This window comes from Salvelinus sp. IW2-2015, linkage group LG16 (genome assembly GCF_002910315.2).
Source record: "Salvelinus sp. IW2-2015 linkage group LG16, ASM291031v2, whole genome shotgun sequence".
NCBI lineage: Eukaryota > Metazoa > Chordata > Actinopteri > Salmoniformes > Salmonidae > Salvelinus > Salvelinus sp. IW2-2015.
Genome location: NC_036856.1, coordinates 5,998,295 through 6,021,242, shown reverse-complemented (window position 1 = coordinate 6,021,242; position 22,948 = coordinate 5,998,295). Strand labels below are relative to the sequence as shown.

The window sequence follows — 22,948 nt, the reverse complement described above, 5'->3', positions numbered from 1 at the left end:
ATAGAGTTCCACAGGGGACTAGTCATCTAATGTCATCTGCATTGTTTTGACTGGTAATGTCATWMTTTTGACTGGTAATGTCATTGTTWTGACTGGTGTAATGCTTTTGTTATGACAGGTGTAATGCTTTTGTTATGACAGGTGTAATGCCATCTTTCATCTCGCCCAAACTTTGAGCTGTGTATGTCCTCAGCATCTGTAGTTAGGATGACTGCGCCACCATTTCCTATTAGAAATTACAGTCTTTGTAGAGGGGCGTTTTTTGTCAAAGTAATTTTAAAAAATTAAAAAAACATCTCTCCAGCTATTCTTCTGTTGTTATGCCTGATGGTGAACCCTCAGGCATGGCTCATCTCACCCTCACGCATGAGATGTCAACAGCCCACCAGTGCCTTTCACATATTTCCCCCTGAATGCCAAGCACTTCAAAGAGTTGTCCAAGGACAGAGAATTTCCTTCCAATTACACTGCCTCCCCCCCAAAAAACTTGAACAAAGCATCAATTATTTTGTTTTCGACAGGTTCGGCCAAACTCCATCTGTTAAAGCCTGGTCTGTGGAGTGCGTTAGGCACAATAGCACAGCACTTACGTTTTCATTGGTACACACAGAATTACTGGGGCTCCTTTTTCATAGCAAAATMACTTTAGTAGGTTGCATTATGTGCTATTATAGCTGTATGGTCATGGGCTTTTTAGAGAAATATGATGGTCCAGATGAAATGAATGCCTAGAGTGAGCTTTCCTCCTGACGTGTGGTAGCTGTCCTCATAAAACAGACCGAGATTGGTGCTCGACTCACGAGACATTCTGCACAGCTCCAGGGGAAGGTTGGTTCTAGACTCTTGCTACTGCTCTTCACCAGTCCTGTAGAGGCTGATAATCTAGTGAGTAAAAGCATCAGGGAATACTTTGGGTCAGATATCTACAATAACACTCTAGAAAAAAAGGTTCCAAATGGGTTCACTGGCTGTCCCCACAGGATAACCCCTATTGGTTCCAGGTAGAACCCTTTTGGGTTCCATGTAGAACCCTCTGTAGAATGTTTCTACCTGCAACCAACAAGGATTCTTCAAGGGTTATCCTACGGGGACAGCCGAAGAACACTAAGGTTCTAGATAGAGAGTGTAGCGTTGCCAGTTTACCAATGCAGTAATGAGGACTCKCAAAGCCAGATATTTGCACAATGTTTTGTCGCGGAAGAGCTGTAGGTACAGTGGTTCTACAGTGGATATCTGATGAAGTATTCCTGGTGATTTTTGCCATCAGCTCTTTGTCCAGCTTGTACTGTATGTTGAACTGTTACCATTTTCTGCTTGTTCGTGTAGTTATGACAGAAAGAGATGCCTACAGGAATAACTAAGCTTCAAGACCCATTTGTATGTATTTTTCCTGTTAATAATCCTCGTTCCTGAGGGTTCCTTTGCTACTGTGGTGGAGTAGTAACCTGCTGCTTCAGAGTCATAGAGAGCATTGCTGCTTCCTAGCGCTTTGATGACACTAATATGTTGGCGTGTGACACATTTATCAGGGACGCCTGCCTACAACCTGTGCCGTCTCCCAGGGTTGTACAGCCCCCTCATAAACTGCAGTGTGTCGTGACCCTGTGCTGTGTGTGCAAGTGAGAGGGGTTGCAACACAACACAGGCCAATGTTCTCTCCGTAAATGAGCATGCTCTCCTTCTTTATTTCTCCCTCAATCTTTCTCTCTCGCTTCTCCTCTCCCTCCCGCACAGTGGCATTACCAGTCTGCTAGACGCCAAGGAGGTTGGCATGAAGATCTTTGAGGACTATGCCAACTCCTGGTACTGGATCTTAATGTAAGACCGACACCAGTGTGTCCGTGTGCATTCATGCATGTATTTTTGTATGTGTATATGTTTTACTGTGGTCCTCACTCTTACATAAAAGGTGTGTGTGTGTGTGTTTCTAGAGGTCTGGTGATCACCATGGTGGTCAGCCTGGCCTTTATCCTGCTGCTGCGGTTCACAGCCGGAGTGCTCCTGTGGCTCATCATCTTCGGAGTCATTGCTGTGGTGGGCTACGGTTAGTAATACAGTACGCTCTCCGTCACTGACCCAACAGCTACTTTAGCCTCACTAAAAGAGGACAATGCTATCTTTAGCCTGAGTACATTATCCACACTTCACCAGCCCATACTGTACTGAAGGTAAACATACCGCTACTGTATGTAGATTTGTGTGCGAGACAGTGTCCACATCTTCTCACTTCCAGCTGTCAGTCAACCCCTCTGTTGTCATGGCAAGCTAAATGTAGCGGATGTACATGTGCAGTATCTCACCGTGTCACATCTCTTTCTCTCTCTCTCTCTCTTCTCTGTCTTTCTCAGGGATCTGGCACTGCTACTGGGAGTTCAGTACACTGAGAGGGAAGCCACACAGTGATGGTGATGTTACCATCTCTGACATCGGCTTTCAGACGGACTTCAGAGTTTACCTGCAGCTCAGTCAGACCTGGCTCATCTTCAGTGCGTGGCCATCCACTTCTCCCATCTATTTGTTTAGCACAGGAAATACTAGCCTAYCACAAGGCTGTCAACTCAGTTTTACTGTGTTTATCACAAGGTGCAGAGTCTCTTGGACTTGCTGTGAAGCAGTTGGGTGCCAAACATGTCTGCTGGTTTTGCTTTTGCTTCTRAATCAGTAAATTAATTAGAGATGGGGAAACCATAGGATTTCCTGTTAACTGTATGCAACCTGGTATTGCTTAAATGAATTGGGCAAATGCCAGGAGAGGCTATGGTCTGAGGAATAGCACGTTTTTTCTGCTTAGTAGTAATCATTTGTATTGCAGTGATCTCCCTATCGGTCATTGAGGCGGTCATCATAGTAATCCTGATATTCCTGAGGAGGAGAGTACGCATCGCCATCGCTCTGCTGAAGGAGGGGAGCAGGTGAGTGGCAATCTTTTCTCAGGAGAGTGACTCTGATCTTGTTGTGTCACTTTGAATAGAACCCATCGTCTGTGTGCTCAGTGTTGGAACATTAACCTAACTTTTAACTACTCTTTTTCCCCACCCCACTTTCTCTCCATTCTCTTTCTCTCTCTTCTCCAGGGCCATTGGCTACATCATGTCCACTCTCTTRTACCCGATCATCACTTTTGTGCTGCTGGCCATCTGCATAGCGTACTGGGCGGTCACTGCTGTGTATCCTCTCTATATATTTACCAAGCCTCATCCTCACTGTACTATGTGCACACTTTACACAGTTATCTTGACATGCAGCGTTACCCATTGTAGCTACGGGTGAAGCATTCTGAGCTATCACTCAATGGAGTCATAGTGATTGGAATATACTTGAACTTGACTGGTCTTGAATTGAACCTAATAAAACTGCTGACCCCTTAGTGGAAATCCCAATATTGATGGCTCARAGGCAGGTACAAATTGTGATGCTTGTTTCTGCTTCCATTCCTCTGTGTTGCCCTTAACTGGTTTTGCCCTCAGCTTCTTGGCGTCTTCTGGCGARGCTGTCTACAAGGTCATGTCGACGCAGGACAAATGCGTGTATGCCAACCTCACCTGTGATCCAGAGGTTTGCTTTTCTCTCTACTCTCTTCCTCTTTATCACATTGGTGTTATTGCTGCATTGAGAACMACTGTATGCTATTGGCCTTGAAATCCTGAACAGGAGTACACATCKTTCAGCTGTGAAATCGCTAGCCAGTGACAACATCTGTGAGCTCTGGCTACATTCGGTCTTTCATGAAATGGCACCCTAGTCCCTATTCTAGGGAAATCGAGAATGGGAGAAGGGTGCTGTTGTATGCTTCTGACCAGAGGGAGTGCTCAATATAGGGAATTGGGTGCCATTTCCTTCTAACCRAATAACTTCCCCTATCTCTCCAGACCTTCAGTCAGACCAACGTGACCAAGGTGTGCCCTGGCTCCCAGTGCACCTTTGCCTTCTACGGCGGCGAGAGCCTCTACCACCGCTACATCTTTGTGCTGCAGCTGTGTAACCTGCTGGTGTTCCTGTGGCTGGTCAACTTCACCATCGCCCTGGGACAATGCACCCTGGCCGGGGCCTTCGCCTCCTACTACTGGGCCCTGAGGAAGCCCCAGGATATACCATCCTGTCCACTGTTCTCCTCCTTCAGTAGYGCTGTAAGGTAGGCTGGCTCAAATCATTTCACTCGTAAGAAAACCCCCACGTTCATTGAATGGGGTGGCAGGTAGCCTAGCGGTTAGAGCGTTGGGCCAGTAACCYAATGTTTGCTGGATCGAATCCCCGAGCTGACGAGGTAAAACATCTGTCGTTCTGCCCCTGAGCAAGGCAGTTAACCCAGTGTTCCCCGCACGCCGACGACGTGGATGTCGATTAAGGCAGGCCCCCGCAACTCTCTCAGAGGGGTTGGGTTAAATGCGGAAGACACATTTCAGTTGAAGGRTGTACAACTGACTTTCCCTTTCCCAGTTGWATGGGATTAGCACATAAGGAGGAGGGTGTTGGGTTGATTTCCCCCTGAGGGAGTAWTCCTAGTCCTGCACTATAAATCTATCTTAATGGAGAGTCTCTATTAAGCATGGCTMCTAGTCCAGGACTACACTTAATCTGTGTCCAGGAAACTGACCCTAAGTGTGTTTAGGTGTTGATTTGAAGGGGGAAGTGAGTGTGTGTATGGTGGATGTATACAGTGCATTCGGGAAAGTATTCAGACCCCTTGACTTTTTCCACATTTTGATACATTACAGCCTTATTCTAAAAAAGGATGAAAAAAAATAAAAAATGGTCCTCATCAGTCTAGACACAATATTCCATAATGACAAAGCGAAAACAGGTTTTTTGAATTTTTGGCAAATGTATAACAAATAAAAAACATACCTTATTTACATAAGTATTCAAACCCTTTGCCTTTTGACTCGAAATTGAGCTCAGATGCATCCTGTTTCCATTGATCATCCTTGAGATGTACAATTTGATTGGAGTCCACCTGTGGTAAATTCAATTGATATAGACAGACACACACTTGAGCAAAAACCAAGCCATGAGGTTGAAGGAATTGTCCATAGAGCTCCAAGACAGGATTGTGTCGAGGCACAGATCTGGGGAAGGGTACCAAAACATTTCTGCAGCATTGAAAGTCCCCAAGAACACATTGGCCTCCATCATTCTTCCAGAAGYACAASCATCTCTGCAGCACTCCACCAATCAGGCCTTTATGGTATAGTGGCCAGACGTAAGCCACTCCTCAGTAAAAGGCACATGACAGCCCGCTTGTAGTTTGCCAAAAGGCACCGAAAGTACAGACCATGAGAAACAAGATTCTCTGGTCTGATGAAACTAAGATTGAAGGAGGAAGCCTGGCACCATCTGGAGGACACCTGGCACCATCCCTARGGTGAAGKATGGTGGTGGCAGCATCATGCTGTGGGGATGTTTTTCACCTGCAGGGACTGGGAGACTATTCAGGATCAAGAGAAAGATGAATGAAGGTTAACCTTCCAACAGGACAACAACATTAAGCACACAGCCAAGACAGCAGAGGAGTGGCTTCGGGACAAGTCTCTGAATATCCTTGATTGGCCCAGCCAGAGCTCTGACTTGAACTCGATCTAACATCTCTGGAGAGACCTTAAAATAACTGTACAGCGGCGCTCCCCATCCAACCTGACAGAGCTTGAGAGGATCTCAAGAATGGGAGAAACTCCCCAAATACAGGTATGCCAAGCTTGTGGCCTCATACCCAAGAAGGCTCTAGGCTGTATTCGCMGCCAAAGGTGCTTCAACAAAGTACTCAGTAAAGGGTCTGAATACTTAGGTAAATGTGATATTTCAGTTTTTTATTTGTAATAAATTTGCAAACATTTCTAAAAACCTGTTTTTMCTTTGTCATTATGGGGTATTGTGTGTAAATTGATGAGGGGGAAAAAAACGACTTCATCAATTTTAGAATTAGGCTGTAATGTAATAAAATGTGGAAAAAGTCAAGGGTCTGAATACTTTCCGAATGCACTGTAAGCTATTTTTTTCAACACACACATGAGCAGTTTGGTAATACAGTGTATCGTCCAGGTACCACACAGGCTCTCTGGCGTTTGGCTCCCTGATCCTGGCTGTAGTGCAGATGTTCCGCATTGTTCTGGAGTACCTGGATCACAAACTCAAAGGTGGGTTTTGTGCTCACACTAAACCCACTGCCTTTTGTTCTATGTTTATATACAGTGGTGTACATTTATTTGACCTTCATTTCATGACGATGATCATCATGTCTTTTCAGGTGCGCACAATGCTTTTGCCCGCTTCCTGATTTGCTGTCTCAAATGCTGCTTCTGGTGCCTGGAGCATTTCATCAAGTTCATGAACAGGAACGCCTACATCATGGTGAGTCTGGGACGGAGCAGAGTTAAATCTCTTGTTTTCAGACGTTTACTTTCGATACAGTTTCTTCACGAACAGCTGATCAGGCAGTTCTGATAACCATCTTACGCAAACTGTTGGAATCATGAATACTTTCTCGCACCAGATTGCGATATATGGGAAGAACTTCTGCACCTCGGCTAAGGATGCTTTCTTCCTCCTGATGAGGAACGTAGTGAGGTAAGGCACTGTAAAGCTTGCTTTCCGTTAGAATAGAGTGAGTCTGTCTGTCATGGGGGTGACTGTCTCTCTCTGGGCCTCTGGGCTTCTCCAATGAGTTTCCTCTCCTCTGTAGGGTGGCAGTGCTGGACAAGGTGACAGACTTTCTGCTCTTCTTGGGAAAAGTGCTTATTTCAGGGAGTGTTGGTGAGTTCCCGYTCTTTCCCACACGCTGGTGTGTTGACAATGTCTAACCACTGTATGAGTCACGATACACAAAGGGATGGAGTACTTTGAAACAGTGACACTGTGCATGCTTGAGTTCAGGCGTCTCTTTGAAAGGCACTATTTTTTATTCTCGTTATTAGTCATTCATTTTTCTATTGTTATTTCCCCCCCCCCCAGGTGTTTTAGCGTTCTTCTTCTTCACCCGTAAGATACCAGTTATTCAAGAAGAAGTGCCATCACTAAATTACTACTGGGTCCCCCTGCTGGTAAGAAATATCATTACATCAAATGTAGTTTGGGTTAGCATTGCTTGTTGCTAAGTGTGTTCACGGACTTCGACTCTTCTCTCATTGACAGACGGTYATWTTTGGATCCTACCTGATCGCCCATGGCTTCTTCAACGTCTACGCTATGTGTGTGGACACCTTATTCCTTTGTTTCTGTAAGTACACCATTCATCTCTTTAAATACAGCCCAGRCTGGGGGTGCGAGGGCGTTTATATGATACAAAGACACAAGGGTCTGTGTTGGAACTTTGTTGGTGAATTGAAAGGTTCTCCATGTCATATGACCCTATTAGAAAGTTAGTGATGGACCGTTTTCTTAAATAAGTCAGGCAAAAGGTTATTCTAGCTTAATTTTTTTTACACTGTAATTATTGATGATTTCTATCACGTGTTCTTACAGTGAAGAACTAGTGAAGACTATTAAACTTTTTGAATTGTATGGAGACTGTGTTATTTGCATGTCCTCTGTCAAACCTTGCCTTGGCTGCACTCTAATCACTGAACTAGATGGTTATAATTCACTGGCCATTTTGGCTGACTTAAACCATTCTAAACTTTTCTCCAAATTAATTTTGCTGCTTGACTTTCTAAATCGTTTGGCTCTGCTAACTCCTTTCTCTCGTATTCTCTCTTTCTGCCTTCCTACCTACATGTTGTCTGCTCCTCTCCTCCTTCTCCTCTGTGGCAATGCTTCCTATCCCGTGGGGCCCGGTTAAGGTGAAGACCTGGAGAGGAATGACGGCTCGCCCCTCAAGCCCTTTTACATGTCCCCTCAATTGCACCGAATCCTCCGCAGGGAGCYGGGCTCCAAACTCTATGCTGCCTCCTGATAGGCCACCACACTGAACATCTGCCTAGTGATAGGCCAGAACACTGACTCACTGAAGGACTGGCCCATTCACCGTCTGTGTGGGAGTGTTTGTGGTCTGGAGCATACTAGAGCAGAGCCTAATGGACTCCAGACTGGCCAGGACTGACCAGAAAGGCCTTGGCAGGACATGGCAGGACCCAAGAGGGTGGTGTATGTGGGTGGGGGTTATGTCTATTCAACTTCCTCCCTCTCGCTGCCACCGCCGTTGATACTTCTGATACTTGCCTTTTTTCTCTGTCATGCTTCTGTCCCTTTCTTTCTCTGCCGTGCCGACACTGCTGATCTCTGCCTTACTTAGAGAGCGCTGCAGCAGCACAGTGGACGTGTGCGTGCGTGTGTGTGTGCGTGCGTGTGTGTGTGTGTGTGTGTGTGAGAGAGAGAGACAAGGGTGAAATTGCCATTAGCCCAACACATAGCAAGAGGCACACATACTGCAAAATGAGATCTCTGTATTTCGGATGCAATTGATGTACTTTTTCAGATGGTCAAAACATTATGGAGTTGTGGGGTGACACAGTACAAGGGCACCCCCTTCTGACACTACTGTGTTTGTGCAACGGTTATATGTACTGTAATGTAAGGTCATGTTTAAGGTGAAGTTGCCCTTAGACGCTGATCTTGGGTTGGCCTGTATAGCATTTTCCTCACCAGTGGTTAAGGTTAGGATTGGGGGAGGATTACCCAACCCCAGAGCTGTTTTAGGCACTCAAGTGTGGAAAATAACCTTGAGGTGGCTTTTCTGTCAAGCATGATRGTTTTTTTGGCTGTTTATGCTTAACATTAGTTGAAGAGGCACTTTTGGTCCACCATATTTATAGACACTGWTACAGATACTTCTACAGAGTCCTGGGCACAAGAACACTGCTCCAAACGTAATGTGTAACGCTACATAGATAAACTCGAACGCACCCATGAGTCTACAGGGTCACAGACACTCGTAGGACTGTTTGGTTTAACAATCATTGGTATACTGTAAGTGACAGATATGATGTTTGGCTGACGAAGGTTGAAGACTTTTTGTACACACGGATSCTGATGCTAAGAATGAGATTTTAATAGACCCTGACACGTTTCAGGAATTCCCGAATGCAGTTGCTAGTAAACGTGCCTAATTCTACACGGGAGAAATGTTCCTCTTATTGTTTTGTGGTTTTACATTCTAGCGCCGAGAACCGTTTCTAAAAGAAATACCGTTTCTAAAAGGATGTTAAAGCCATTTTTAGTCATTTTATATGGAATAGTAGTGCTGTTTTTAATACTAGGTACTGTAACTCGCATCTGTATGGAGGATTTTTAATGTTTTTGTACAGCGGAACTCTTTTGTATCAATGACTCCATTTTTTTTGGGGGGGGGGGGGTTGTTTTTGTGAATGGTTCATTTATAGCACAACTCTTGGGTAATTGATATCTTGATTGGTATTAAACAGAGGGTTTATGAAATGTTTACATTGACACTGGGTTTGTGGTATTGCACAGGATTTGGGGAAGACCTGTTGTCAAACAATGGGTTTGAGGTAATAAAAGATGGTTTGGTTGGGATCAAGTGGATTTTATGAAACCATGCTTTGAGAGTAAGTATCTGAAAAATGAGTTTGGTATCTCAAATAGATTTGGAGGAATATGACTGTGTTAGAGAATGTTTAATGGTAGGTTAAGGGGTATGTAACATAGTGTCTGTGGTATGTGACTGGCTGTGTGTTCCTGTCCTTAGTGGTGGATCTGGAGGTGAACAGCGGCTCTGCTGCCAGACCCTTCTACATGAGCAGCACCCTGAGACAAATTCTCGACAAGAAGAACAGCAAGAGGAGGAAAGACAAGAGAGAGCGGGGAAGATGAGAAGAGAGGAACGGATACAGGGTGACTGGAGGAGACAGAGGCAGGAGAGGTGATGGAGATGGGGGAAGGCACCTGTGTATGATGTAGAGATGGAAGACAGACAATTCTAATCCTGGTCCATATTGTACCTGCTACCATTATTATTATGCTCTTTGGACATAATATGTGAATTGTCTTATCTTGCCTTACAGTACTTGGATGTACTAACGAACTATCACCATGAACAATGACAACAGTGCGGTTAGCTTAACTGTGGSCAAATCGTGCATTTAAAGGCAACTMRAAGTTCTTGGTTTTACCAATGTACTGTGAAGCACTTACTTGAGTGAACAGCGAAGTGTACATTTGTATAATAATAGGTTGCACCACATACTACCTGTCAGCAGGCCCATGTCACTGTATGTAGGAACTCAAACCAGCCACAAGATGGTACTCTTAAGGTGGACATCTTAAAGGTCCAGTACAGAAGTATTTAATCACGATATCATGTCTGGGTAACAATTAAGTACGTTACTGTGGTTTCAATTAAAGTGGTCAAAGAGAAACAAAAATAGCTTCTCAGCAAAAGAGCAATTTCTCAAGCAAGAATTATGCTAGGACTGTCTGGGACTGGTCTGAGTCGGGAGGGGGAAACCAGCTTTTATTGGCAGAGAGGTTAGGAACTCTCGTTCTTATTGGTCTATTAGCTCATTTGTCACCTGGTGATGTCACCAGGCAGGCCAAAACTCCATCCCACCAAAACAGGAAATATGAATGTTGACTGGACTGGGCCTTTTAAGAAAGGTTACACCAAGACAGCTGAGTGAACGGCTGCTTGGGTTAATACTGTACATGAAATGTCCGTAGTTACCATGTATAATTACGCTCTTCAAGCTCCTTGGAGCACTAACTTGTATTTTCTCCTATTGAGAAAGCTATTTGCCATACATTGTCCATTGTGCTAATGTCTCGTTGTAGCAACCTTCTAACTTGTCCAATTGTAAGTATGTAATAGCCCTACKATTAGGTGCTTCAGTAAGTGCCAAAGTGCAACGGAAATCAGCAGGAATGCAGCGTCGAGGACCCTTACCTGTATGTATTGGATTCTGGCCTCCATTGACCATAAATCGCACAGTGTTACAAATTATGTTTCTTGTATGCCATTCAAGGTTTTTGGTCTAAGGTCTTCGTCCCATTCCTTCTTTGTGCAGCAGCACTGTGGGGACAGATAATGTGCCATTACTACGTCTGTCCCATAGTGGCATCACTGCCAGTATCAGAGATAGAGCATCCTTTTCCACTGGTATACAGTACAGTAGCACATGTCCATACCATTTTTGTTATTGAAATRCGACCTGTGTAAGGGCACAACTTCATGATCATGTAAATATGGAAGTAATGCATATCCGAGAATAATCTGAATGGATTACTACAGGCGCCTGTGCTTTCTTCTCTCCCTGTTATTGCCATGAAAGAATAGTCCCACTTTAATGCAACAATGCCAATAACCTATGACTATGCATATGCTATAGTATGTACAGTGCCTTCAGACAATATTCACACCCCTTGACTTTTTCCACATTTTGTTGTGTTACAAAGTGGGATTCAAATGGATTTAATTGTAATTTTTGTCAACGATCTACACTAAATAATCTGTAAGTGAAACAAAAATTGAGAGAATGCCAAGAGTGTGCAAAGCTGTCATCAAGGCAAAGGGTGGCTKCTTTGAAGAATATCAAATATATCTTGATTTGTTTAACACTTTTTGGGTTAGTACATGATTCAATCTGTTAATTCATAGTTTTGACGTCTTCACTACTATTCTACAATGTAGAAAATAGTCAAAATAAAGAAAAACCCTGGAATGAGTAGGTGTGTCCAAACTTTTGACTGGTACTGTAAGTGAATTATTGCAGACAGGATGCATGTTTTGTAATTTTTTTATTCTGTACAGGCTTCCTTCTTTTCACTCTGTCATTTAGGTTAGTATTGTGGAGTAACTACAATGTTGTTGATCCATTCTCAGTTTTCTCCTATCACAGCCATTAAACTCTGTAACTGTTTTAAAGTCACRATTGGCCTCATGYTGAAATRCCTAGCGGTTTCCTTCCTCTCCGGCCACTGAGTTAGGAAGGACGCCTGTATCTTTGTAGTGACTGGGTTTATTGATACACCATCTAAAGTGTAATGAATAATTGCACCATGCTAAAAGAGATATTCAATGTCTGTTTGTTTTTTGTTTTTACATATCTACCAATAGGTGCCCTTCTCTGCGTYGCATTGGAAAACCTCCCTGGTGTTTGTAATTGAATCTGTGTTTTGAAATTCACTGCTCAACTGAGGGATCTTCAAGATAATTTAATGTTGGTACAGAGATGAGGTAGTCATTAAAGTACATTTTTACTCCTGAACTTTAGTTTTGCCATAAGGGGTTGAGTACTTATTGACTCAAGACATTTCAGCTTTTCATTTTTTATTCTTTTGTAAACATTTCTAAAAACATAAGTCCACTTTGACATTATGGGGTATTGTGTGTAAGCCAGTGACACAAAATCTAAATGTAATCAAGTTTACATTCAGGCTGTAACACAACAAAATGTGGAAAAGYCAAGGGGTGTGAATACTTTCTGAAGGCACTGTACAAGATGARAAAAGAATATACCGTCTGTAGAGTCATTTATCTTTCTACTCACCCATTCATTTCCATCACCATGTGGTAGAACACTGTACCTTTGACAAATCAGATGAGGAGATCAATAAGAGGAATCCCTCCCTTCTTTGGGAAGTGAACTCTTTTGGTTTACCACAGTAAACAAGTAGACATGTGGTTCGTGTGTGCCTTACATTCCCCTCTACCTCTCGAGGACATCGCATGGACAGATCACAAACAGCACGGCGACAGGATGCTAAAAGACTCTTGCTGAGAGAGTGCCTGACATGTCTGTGACTGATGCATACAGTATGTCTACTGTATCTTCTCTCCAATGGTAGATTCCTAACTTCGTTCAGAGATGTTTMTTTAATTTTTTGTTTATGTAAAGAATTTTGCATATCTATACTTTATTTTAAACTGTGAGTATGTACGAATGTTTGGACTGTATATAAGCATATTATTTAATAACAAGAATGTTTGCTTTAGTTTTTTTATAAATTGATGCTAATCAACCATTTGTGTCTTATTGAGTATATGGAGGTGCCTTCCATGCCATGTATCATTCTCAAAAAATGTACATTACATTTATGACGTTGACCGAGTCCATTTCTCCCGTTTAGCTTTGCTTCATTGTGGTACTGTTGGTTGATGTTGTTGTGAGTAGAAACTGTCGCTATTTTATACAGTCGTTTTGTCAATAAACATTTATTTTCTTAATCACATACAATAAATACATGAAACAACAATAATTTAAATACTGATGTACAAATAATTCATAATTTAAGATAAACTTCACAATGGTTTGTCAATGGCAGTCTAGTTTCCCCCCTTAGATAAAAGATCGGCATCAAACTGTGGCACTTTGCAATAAATACACAAAGCTCTGTACACACTCCGGTTATCCAACTGATGTTTAAAGTATGACACAATGGTTGTGATGCAACTCATATTTGTATTGTACAAAAAAGAGTTTGTACGTGCAAACATGTTTACTCAACCATTGTACTTGTGTAGTAATTGTGTATATATTTTTGGAAGGGGAAAAAAAACTGCTGTATCAACCGTTGTGACAAATGCATTGAACATCAGTTGTACAACCTAKGTGTGTATGGGGCTCCTTTCAGACAGATAAGGCTTCTAGCATGACCCTTACTGACAAGTCACATGAAATGTTACACTTAATTAATTTGTTAAGAAGAAACCTACTAGACTGAAGATCCCTGGTGGTGTGTGAGGCTCTGGCAAATTGTGTGCGTGTCTGTGTGTGTGTCTGGCTCAGGCGTGGGTCACAGGAAGGGAGMTCATGGCGTGGGGGGGCAGCAGGGGATGGAACAGCATAGACTGAGGGGAGTGCACTGTGGAGATAGAGGACAAGCATGAGACACTAATAATACATCCATCACTACTTTATAGTGCACTACTCTGGTCTTATWGGGCACATAGAGCTCTGGTCAAAAGTAGAGGCACTATATAGGGAATATGGTGCCATTAGGGACGTATCCCATATTGAAAACAAATGTTTCGTCAAAGCCCTAATATCTCTTCTATTAAATCTGTTTCTATAATTTCAGAAAACCAGAACTAAAATCTTGAGTAATTGGGTCAGATACTCGACCCATTCCGAAACGTTAAGCTTGAAATCATTGCTAGAAATACCCCCTCCCACTTTAAGCACCACCATCACCCAATCCTGATACGTCCAAATAACCAGTGMCAGAAAACCAGAGCACCGGAAATACTGCCTTTTTTAAGTCATCGCAACCCACAGTCTTTTGACAGARATAACTTTAAATGATACCATTTATGTTCCAGTCTATCCAGAAGAGATTACTGCTCCTATAACTCTATTTGACTGCTAAACACACTGCAGCCKAGAGATATACTCATATGTCTTTCTATATGGCTCTGGTGCAGCCTATTGTATGTCCCAAATGGCACCCTATTCACTTTATAGTGCACTACGTTTGACCAGGGCTCATAGGGCCAAAAGGTAGTGCATTATAAAGGGACAAGGGTGCCATTTGGGACGCAAGCTATCTCGCAGGCTATCTCTCAGCTTACCATCGATGTAGGAGTGCAGCGCGGTGAGCATGGAGCCCTCTGGGGTGCCGTAGGCTGTGTACTGCAGCTCTTCTGGGGCCGGGGTGGGCTGGGAGTGGCGACCGGGCTGCAGGGAGGACAGGGGGGTGGCTGAGGAGTGGTTGGGGCTCACATGCTTCTTATGGCGTGCTCTGCAGTTCTGGAACCAAACCTGGATTGGATATAAGAAGTGTCATGTTTTAGTACTGGCATTCAATAGTGACACACTTKATTAACCCTCATACTTACMACCTACCYACTGGGGTCATTTTATTTTCATGACTGTGTCAATCAACTTGTTCTTAATAAATCCATATAATTGTTTAGCGTTTCTGTATCAATATGGACCTTTGGGGTAATTTTGACCCCAGCCAAAAGGACCTAATTCTGCCTTTACACTCTTAGAAAAAAAGGTGCTAAGTAGAACCATACAGGGTTCTTCGGTTTGTCCCCATAGGGGAACCCTTTTTGGTGCTGGGTAGAATCCTTTGCAGAGGGTTCTAAAACCCTATATGTAGGGTTCTTCAAATAACCCCCTTTATATGGTTCTACCTAGAACCCTCTATGAAGGGTTCTAACAAGAACCCATTTATCTTTGGAGAGTTCTTCCTAGAACCCTCTATAAACGGTTCCACCAGCCTTATTAGCCTTTAAAATTGTATTTTTTATGACAATACATTACATACTGTACTGTATGTCATAAGGCCTTTCTTTGAGGGCCTAGTTATACCCTAACACAGAGGTGTTAGGAATCCCCTGGTTTACAGGCCACATCAGGCCWGCAAGTCACATTGTGCTGGCTTGCAAAGTGATGTGTAATTCCTATTGGAATCCAGCCAGAGTTAGGYTATCCAACAAGTGGATTTGTTAATCACCCACAACCTGCATTCAGAATGACTGCCAAGGTAGGGAAGATTGAATACTGAGACTARCTCAATCATCTAAACTGTAACAACCATCTCAGTAACTGGTGCAATAAATCCAATTACTAKCCGATTGGATTAGTTTAGAAAARGGTATGTTATTTATCTTTGTGTAGCATTAAATTAATCAACCAATCAATGTGCATGGAAAAACACAGATATTACTTCAGCAATAAGGCTAAGGGCTGTTCTTATGTACGACGCAACACGGAGTGCTCAGACACAGCACTTAGCCGTGGTATATTGGCCATATATCACAAACCCATGAGGTGCCTTATTGCTATTATAAACTGGTTACCAACATAATTAGAGCAGTAAAAATAAAACTGTTGTCATACCGATGTTATACGATCTGATAAACCCCGGCTTTCAGCCAATCAGCATGCAGGGCTTGAACCACCCAGTTTACAAAGTAAAATAAACAATTCTGAAAATCTCCCGGCAATAGAGCATGCTGGGAAATATAATTCATGGTTCTATGTGAAACCCTTCTTCCCTTCCAAACCTACCCTAACCACTGCGTTTAACCATGGAAAGAGGTCTGGGAATACGGATGAATATAAAAAGTGTAGTTATTCCCTCCGCAAGGCAATCAAACAAGCAGAAAGCCGGTATAGGGACCAAATGAAGTTGCAATTCAACGGCTTAGACACGAGACGTATGTGGCAGTGTCTACAGGAAATCACAGACTACAAAAGTAAAACCAGCCACGTCACTGACACAGACGTCACGCTTCCAGACAAACTAAACTCCTTCTTTGCCCGCTTTGAGGATAATACAGTGCCACCGTCGCGGCCCGCTAACAAGAACTGTGCCCCCCACCCCCTCCCTCCGTGGCCAACGTGAGTAACACATTTAAACGTGTTAATCCTCGCAGGGCTGCTGGCCCAGACGGCCTCCCTAGCCGCGTCCACAGAGCATGCYCAGACCAGCAGGCTGGTGTGTTTACGGATATATTCAATCGCTCCCTATCCCAGTCTGCTGTCCCCACATGCTTCAAGATGGCAACCATTGTTCCTGTACCCAAGAAGGCAAAGATAACTGAATTAAATGACTACCGRCCCGTAGCACTCACTTCTATCATCATGAAGTGCTTTGAGAGACTAGTCAAGGATCATATCACCTCCACCTTACCGGCTACCCTAGACCCACTTCAGTTTGCATACCGCCCAACAGGTCCACAGACGATGCAATCGCCATCACACTGCACACTGCCCTAACCCATCTGGACAAAAGGAATACCTATGTAAGAATGCTGTTCATTGACTACAGCTCAGCATTCAACACCATAGTACCCTCGAAGCTCATCATCAAGCTGGAGGCCCTGGGCCTCAACCCCGCCCTGTGCAATCGGGTCCTGGACTTTCTGATGGTCCGCCCCCAGGTGGTGAAAGTAGGAAACAACATCTCCACCTCGCTGACCCTCAACACTGGGGCCTCACAAGGGTGCGTGCTCAGCCCCSTCCCCTCCCTCAGCCCCCTGCACGTCTCCAACTCAATCATCAAGTTTGCAGACGACACAACAGTAGTGGGCTGGATTACCAACAACGATGAGACATCCTACAGGGAGGAGGTGAGGACACTCGGAGTGTGGTGTCAGGTGTCAGGAAAACAACTTCTCACTCAACGTCAACAAAACAAAGGAGATTATCGTGGACTTCAGGAAACAGCAGAGGGAGCACCCCCCTATCCACATCGAAGGGACAGCAGTGGAGAAAGTGGAAKGTTTTAGGTTCCTCGGTGTACACATCAACGACAAACTAAAATGGTCCACCCACACAGACAGTGTGGTGAAGAAGGCGCAACAGCACCTCTTCAACCTTAGGAGGCTGAAGAAATGTAGCTTATCACCCAAAACCCTGACTAACTTATACAGATCCACAATCGAGAGCATCCTGTCGGGCTGTATCACAGCCTGGTACGGCAACTGCTCCGCCCTCAACCGCAAGGCTCTCCAGAGGGTGGTGTGGTCTGCAAAACGCATCARCGGGTGCAAACTACCTGCCCTCCATGACACCTACAGCACCCGATGTCACAGGAAGGCCAAAAATATCATCAAAGACAACAACCACTCGAGCCACTGCCTGTTCACCCCGCTACCATCCTGAAGCGAGAGTCGCATACAGTGCATCAAAGCTGGGGCCGAGAGACTGAAAACAGCTTCTATCTCAAGGCCATCAGAGTGCTAAACAGTAATCGCTAACTCAGAGAGGCTGCTGCCTACATGGAGAACCAATCACTGGTCACTTTTTATCAATGCCACTTTAAATAATGCCAATTTAATTAATGTTTACATATCTTACACTTCTCATATCATATATATATATTATATTTTATACCATCTATTGCACCTTGCCTATGCTGCTCAGTCATCGCTCATCCATATATTTATTTGTACATATTCTCATTCYCAGGTAGTTGTTGGGGAATTGTTAGATAACTTGTTAGATATTACTGCATCCAGAAGCACAAGCATTTCGCTACACTCGCATTAACATCTGCTAACCATCTGTATGTGACCAATAACATTTGATTTGATTTGAAATAATCCTTRTTGCCTTCCAAAGAATCATCAAAGAACCTTTTTTTCTTTCTTCCAAAACCAGTTCTTAATATGTTAAAGGTTCTTGGTAGAACCCTGTGCCGTACAAAGAACCCTTGACTTCCGAAAAGGGTTCTTCTGATCAAAAATGTTATTGGTAGAACCCTATCCCTCCGCAAAGAACCCTTATGGAACTATCCCCCTCCCCCACCAGAGAGTGGAGGGGGGACCTGATTTTGACCAGATAGACCGATCATCTGCCGAGATATAGCACATCATGTGCTCTTGCCTGATATTGTACTTTTCTATACCACGTTTCGTACGACTGTGTACAAAATAAGTTTTGGGGGTTTTTTTTGCAGTAAAAATCTGCCAATGGTATAAATATTTGATAGAACTGCAATACAGAACTCAGAAACACTGTGAATCTACACAGAGCTGTATTGGTGTGTTTTCTCTGAAAAGTAGTTATTCTAGGCCAAATCTAAAAAAAAGTATTTTTTTGTATCCAGGTTTCTTTGGAGACATAATATTCAGTTATACATACGATATCATCCGTGGGTGGAGGGGGACCTGTATCAGTGATTTTGACCAGATAGACAGATCACCTGCAGATATGGAGCACCTTATGTACTGTCCTATGGTTATACCTAGTTAAAACTATGTATGACACTGTACAAAATCAAAATCACCTTACATATATGCTTAGTTGCAGTCAAAACAGCTCATSAAAGTATTTCAGTGGTATGAATACTTGGTAGAACTGTAACACAGAAACCAGCAACCCTCTAAATGTATACAGTGCATTCGGAAAGTATTCAGACCCCTTGACTTTTTCCACATTTTGTTACGTTACAGTCTTATTCTAAAATGGATTACATACAAATAAAAATCCTCATCAATCTACACACAATAKCCCATAATGACAAAGAAAAAAATGTTTTTTAGAAATGTTAGAAAATGTATTACAATTAAAAAACAGAAATACCTTGTTTACATAAGTTTTCAGACCCTTTGCTATGAGAACTCAAAATTAATCTCAATGCATCCTGTTTCCATTGATCATCCTTGAGATGTTTCTACAACTTGATTGGAGTCCACCTGTGGTAAATTCAATGATTGGACATGATTTGGAAAGCACACGCCTGTCTATATAAAGTCACAGTTGACAGGACGTCATGCAAAAACCAAGCCATGAGGTCGAAGGAATTGTCCATAGACCTCCGAGACAGGATTGTCGAGGCACAGATCTGAGGAAGGGTACCAAAAATTCTGCAGCAATGAAGGTCCCCAAGAACACAGTGGCCTCCATCATTCTTAAATTGAAGAAGTTTGGAACCACCAAGACTCTCCTACAGCTGGCCAACCAGCCAAAACTGAGCAATCAGAGGAGAAGCGCCTTGGTCAGTCGAGGTGACCAATAACCCAATGGTCATTCTGACAGAGCTCCAGAGTTCCTCTGTGGAGATGGGAGTGCCTTCCAGAAGGACAACCATCTCCTGCAGCACTCCACCAATCAGGCCTTTATGTACAGCTGTAAAATGGATGCCAATCCTCAGTAAAGGCACATGACAGCCTCTTGGAGTTTGCCAAAAGGCACCTAAAAGACTCTTGACCATGAGGAACCAGATTATCTGGTCTGATATAATACAGGATTGAACTCTTTGTCCTGAATGCCAAGCGCCACTCTGGAGGAAACCCGGCACCATCCCTACGGTTAGCATTGCGGTGGCAGCATCATGCTGTGGGGATGTTTTTCAGATAAGGGACTGGGACCACCATTCGGGATTGAGGGAAAATGAACGCGAAGCAAAGTACATTAGAGATTCTTGATGAAAACACATCTCCCAGAGCGCTCAGGACCTCAGACTGGGCTCGAAGCGTTCACCTTCCAACAGGACAACGACCCTAAGCACACAGCCAAGACAACACAAGAGTGGCTTCGGGACAAGTCTCTGAATGTCCTTGAGTGGCCCAGCCAGAGCCCGGAATTGAACCCGATCGAACATCTCTGGAGAGACCTGAAAATAGCTGTGCAGCGACACTCCACATCCAACCTGACAGAGCTTGAGAGGATCTGCAGAGAAGAATGGGAGAAACACCCATAAATACAGGTGTGCCAAGCTTGTAGCGTCATACCCAAGAAGACTCGAGGCTGTAATCGCTGCCAAAGGTGCTTCAACAAAGTACTGAGTAAAGGGTCTGAATACTTTTGTAAATGTGTTATTTCATTATTATAATTTTTTATACATTTGCAAACATTTCTAAACCTGATTTTGCTTTGTCATTATGGGGTATTGTGTGTAGATTGATGAGGGGGGAAACTCTTTCATCAATTTTAGAATAAGGCTGTAATGTAACAAAATGTGGAAAAGTCAAGGGGTCTGAATACTTTCCGAATGCTCTGTACATAGTGCTGTATTGGTGTTTACTCTCTGAAAAAATGTTATTACTTGGGAAATGTTATATAAATACCAGACTTCCTATAATATTGTCCAATATTCTATATGTTGAACTTGATAGGGTATTTGGGTTGCTGTAACATTTGGTTTGAAGTGACTTTTAGGATTTGGGCATGCTTTTTGAAGCATCCTGCCATAGGTACTACCACTCCCATTGTTTCACTATCTGTGATGCTAATGCTGGCTGTGGGGTAGGTACTTAAAGAAAACTACGCCATATTCATCGTCCTTGTCTCTGAGGATCAATGGATGAATAAATGTTTGTCAATAAAATGAAGTATATTTCGAATTTTGGTGTTGTTTTTTACCACATAAATATGACGTAATTAGTATTTACTTAAAACTTCTAAAAACGAAATTATACTACAATGAACTGACGCTAAATCTGATTTTTTTGAACTGACAGTGCCTTCAGAAAGTATTCACACCCCTTGCCTTCTTCCACATTTTGTTGTGTTACAGACTGAATTTAAAATGGATCAAATTGAGATTTGTTGTGGCCTACCCAGAATACCCCATAGTGTCAGAGTGGAATTATGTTTTTAAAAATTTGTACAAATTAAGAAAAAATTCAAAGCTGAAAAGTCAATAAGTGTTCAACCCCTTTGTTATGGCAAGCCTAATAAGTTCAGGAGTAAAAATTTGCTTAACGTTTCACATAATAAGTTGGACTCACTCTGTATGCAAGAATAGTGTTTAACATACTTTTTTTAATGACTACCTCATCTCTGTACCCCACACATACGATTATCTTTAAGGTCCATCAGTCGAGCAGTGAATTTCAAACACAGATTCAATCACATAGACCAGGGAGGTTTTCCAAAGCATCGCAGAAGGGCGATGGTAGATATGTAAAAAAAAAAAAAAAAGCAGACACTGAATATCCCTTTGAGCATGGTAAAGTTATTCATTACACTTAGTATGGTGTATCAATATACCCAGTCACTACAAAGATACAGGTGTCCTTCCTAACTCAGTTGCCAGAGAGGAAGGAAAACACTCAGGGATTTCACCATGAGGCCAATGGTGACTTTAAGACAGTTACAGAGTCTTTCAGGATAAAAAAGAAATGGAATGGAGCTAAGGACAGGCAAAATCCTAGAGGAAAACCTGGTTCAGTCTGCTTTCCACCAGACACCTTTCAGCAGGACAATAACCTAAAAAAAACAGGCCAAATCTACACTGGAGTTACTTACCAAAAAGACACTGAATGTTCCTAAGTGGCCGAGTTCAAGTTTTGTCTTAAATCGGCTTGAAAATATATGTCAAGATCTGAAAATCGTTTTCTAGCAATGATCAACAACCAATTTGACAGAGCTTGAAGAATTTTGAACAGAATAAAGGGCAAATGTTGCACAATTCAGGTGTGGAAAGCTCTTAGAGACTTACCCAGAAAGACTCACAGCTCTAATCGCTGCCAAAGGTGATTCTAACATGTATTGACTCAGGGGGTTGAATACTTATCTAATCAAGATATATTAGTGTTTTATGTTTCATGAATTGTTTACAAATGTTAGAATTTTTCTACCACTTTGATATCAGAGAGTATTTTGTGTAGATCGTTGACAAAAAATTACAATTAAATCAATTTTAATCCCACTTTGTAACAACAAAATGTTGAAAAAGTAAAGGGGTGTGAATACTTTCTGAAGGCACTGTATGTGGATTGTACTTTGGAAATATTATATATATATATATATATATATATATATATATACACATATATCTATAATATTTTCTACCACTTTGATATCAGAGAATATTTTGTGTAGATCGTTGACAAAAAATGACAATTAAATCAATTTTAATCCCACTTTTTAACACAACAAAATGTTGAAAAAGTAAAGGGGTGTGAATACTTTCTGTACTTTGGAAACATATTATATAATTGATTTATTTTTTTGTCAATATGTATATATATACATTGCTCAAAAAAATAAAGGGGAACACTTAAACAACACAATGTAACTCCAAGTCAATCACACTTCTTGAAATCAAACTGTCCACTTAGGAAGCAACACTGATTGACAATAAATTTCACATGCTGTTGTGCAAATTGAATAGACAAAAGGTGGAAATTATAGGCAATTAGCAAGACACCCCAAAAAGGAGTGTTCTGCAGGTGGTGACCACAGACCATTCTCAGTTCCTATGCTTCCTGGTGATGTTTTGGTCACTTTTGAATGCTGGCGGTGCTCTCACTCCATTGGTAGCAATGAGACGGAGTCTACAACCCACACAAGTGGCTCAGGTAGTGCAGTCATCCAGGATGGCACATCAATGCGAGCTGTGGCAAAAAGGTTTGCTGTGTCTGTCAGCGTAGTGTCCAGAGCATGGAGGCGCTACCAGGAGACAGGCCAGTACATCAGGAGAGTGGAGGAGGCCGTAGGAGGGCAACAACCCAGCAGCAGGACCCTACCTCCGCCTTTGTGCAAGGAGGGCACTGCCAGAGCCTGCAAAATGACCTCCAGCAGGCCCACAGAATGCAGTAGTATATTATATTTCAAAGTACAATCCACATACAGTTGGCCTTCAGAAAGTATTCAAC

At 42.7% G+C, this 22,948-nt stretch overlaps 2 protein-coding genes across 6 annotated transcripts in view; one reads left to right on the top strand and one right to left on the bottom strand.

The window, feature by feature from the left end:
- LOC111975625 (choline transporter-like protein 5-B) overlaps window positions 1-10,241 on the top strand; it is a 57,598-nt gene extending 47,357 nt beyond the window's left edge. For 2 of the 3 annotated variants that reach the window (XM_024004056.2, XM_024004055.2), the window contains 14 exons: window positions 1,735-1,818; window positions 1,932-2,044; window positions 2,349-2,486; window positions 2,813-2,912; window positions 3,075-3,167; window positions 3,468-3,555; window positions 3,870-4,132; window positions 6,037-6,131; window positions 6,242-6,345; window positions 6,488-6,561; window positions 6,677-6,747; window positions 6,946-7,034; window positions 7,126-7,210; window positions 7,773-7,986. In XM_024004056.2, coding sequence (XP_023859824.1) covers window positions 1,735-1,818; window positions 1,932-2,044; window positions 2,349-2,486; window positions 2,813-2,912; window positions 3,075-3,167; window positions 3,468-3,555; window positions 3,870-4,132; window positions 6,037-6,131; window positions 6,242-6,345; window positions 6,488-6,561; window positions 6,677-6,747; window positions 6,946-7,034; window positions 7,126-7,210; window positions 7,773-7,885 — 1,510 coding nt within the window. In that variant the 3' untranslated portion in view covers window positions 7,886-7,986. Of the gene's footprint in view, window positions 1-1,734; window positions 1,819-1,931; window positions 2,045-2,348; window positions 2,487-2,812; window positions 2,913-3,074; window positions 3,168-3,467; window positions 3,556-3,869; window positions 4,133-6,036; window positions 6,132-6,241; window positions 6,346-6,487; window positions 6,562-6,676; window positions 6,748-6,945; window positions 7,035-7,125; window positions 7,211-7,772; window positions 7,987-9,637 lie in introns of those variants that run through there. The other variant, XM_024004054.3, reaches the window with a different exon arrangement.
- Window positions 10,242-13,572: 3,331 nt separating this feature from the next.
- The window catches only part of LOC111975307 (LIM/homeobox protein Lhx8-like), a 15,548-nt gene continuing 6,172 nt past the window's right edge, over window positions 13,573-22,948 (bottom strand). For all 3 annotated transcript variants that reach the window (XM_024003516.2, XM_070447473.1, XM_024003517.2), the window contains 2 exons: window positions 14,456-14,645; window positions 13,573-13,749 (listed from right to left, as the gene is read on the bottom strand). In XM_024003516.2, coding sequence (XP_023859284.1) covers window positions 13,670-13,749; window positions 14,456-14,645 — 270 coding nt within the window. In that variant the 3' untranslated portion in view covers window positions 13,573-13,669. The remainder of the gene's footprint in view (window positions 13,750-14,455; window positions 14,646-22,948) is intronic.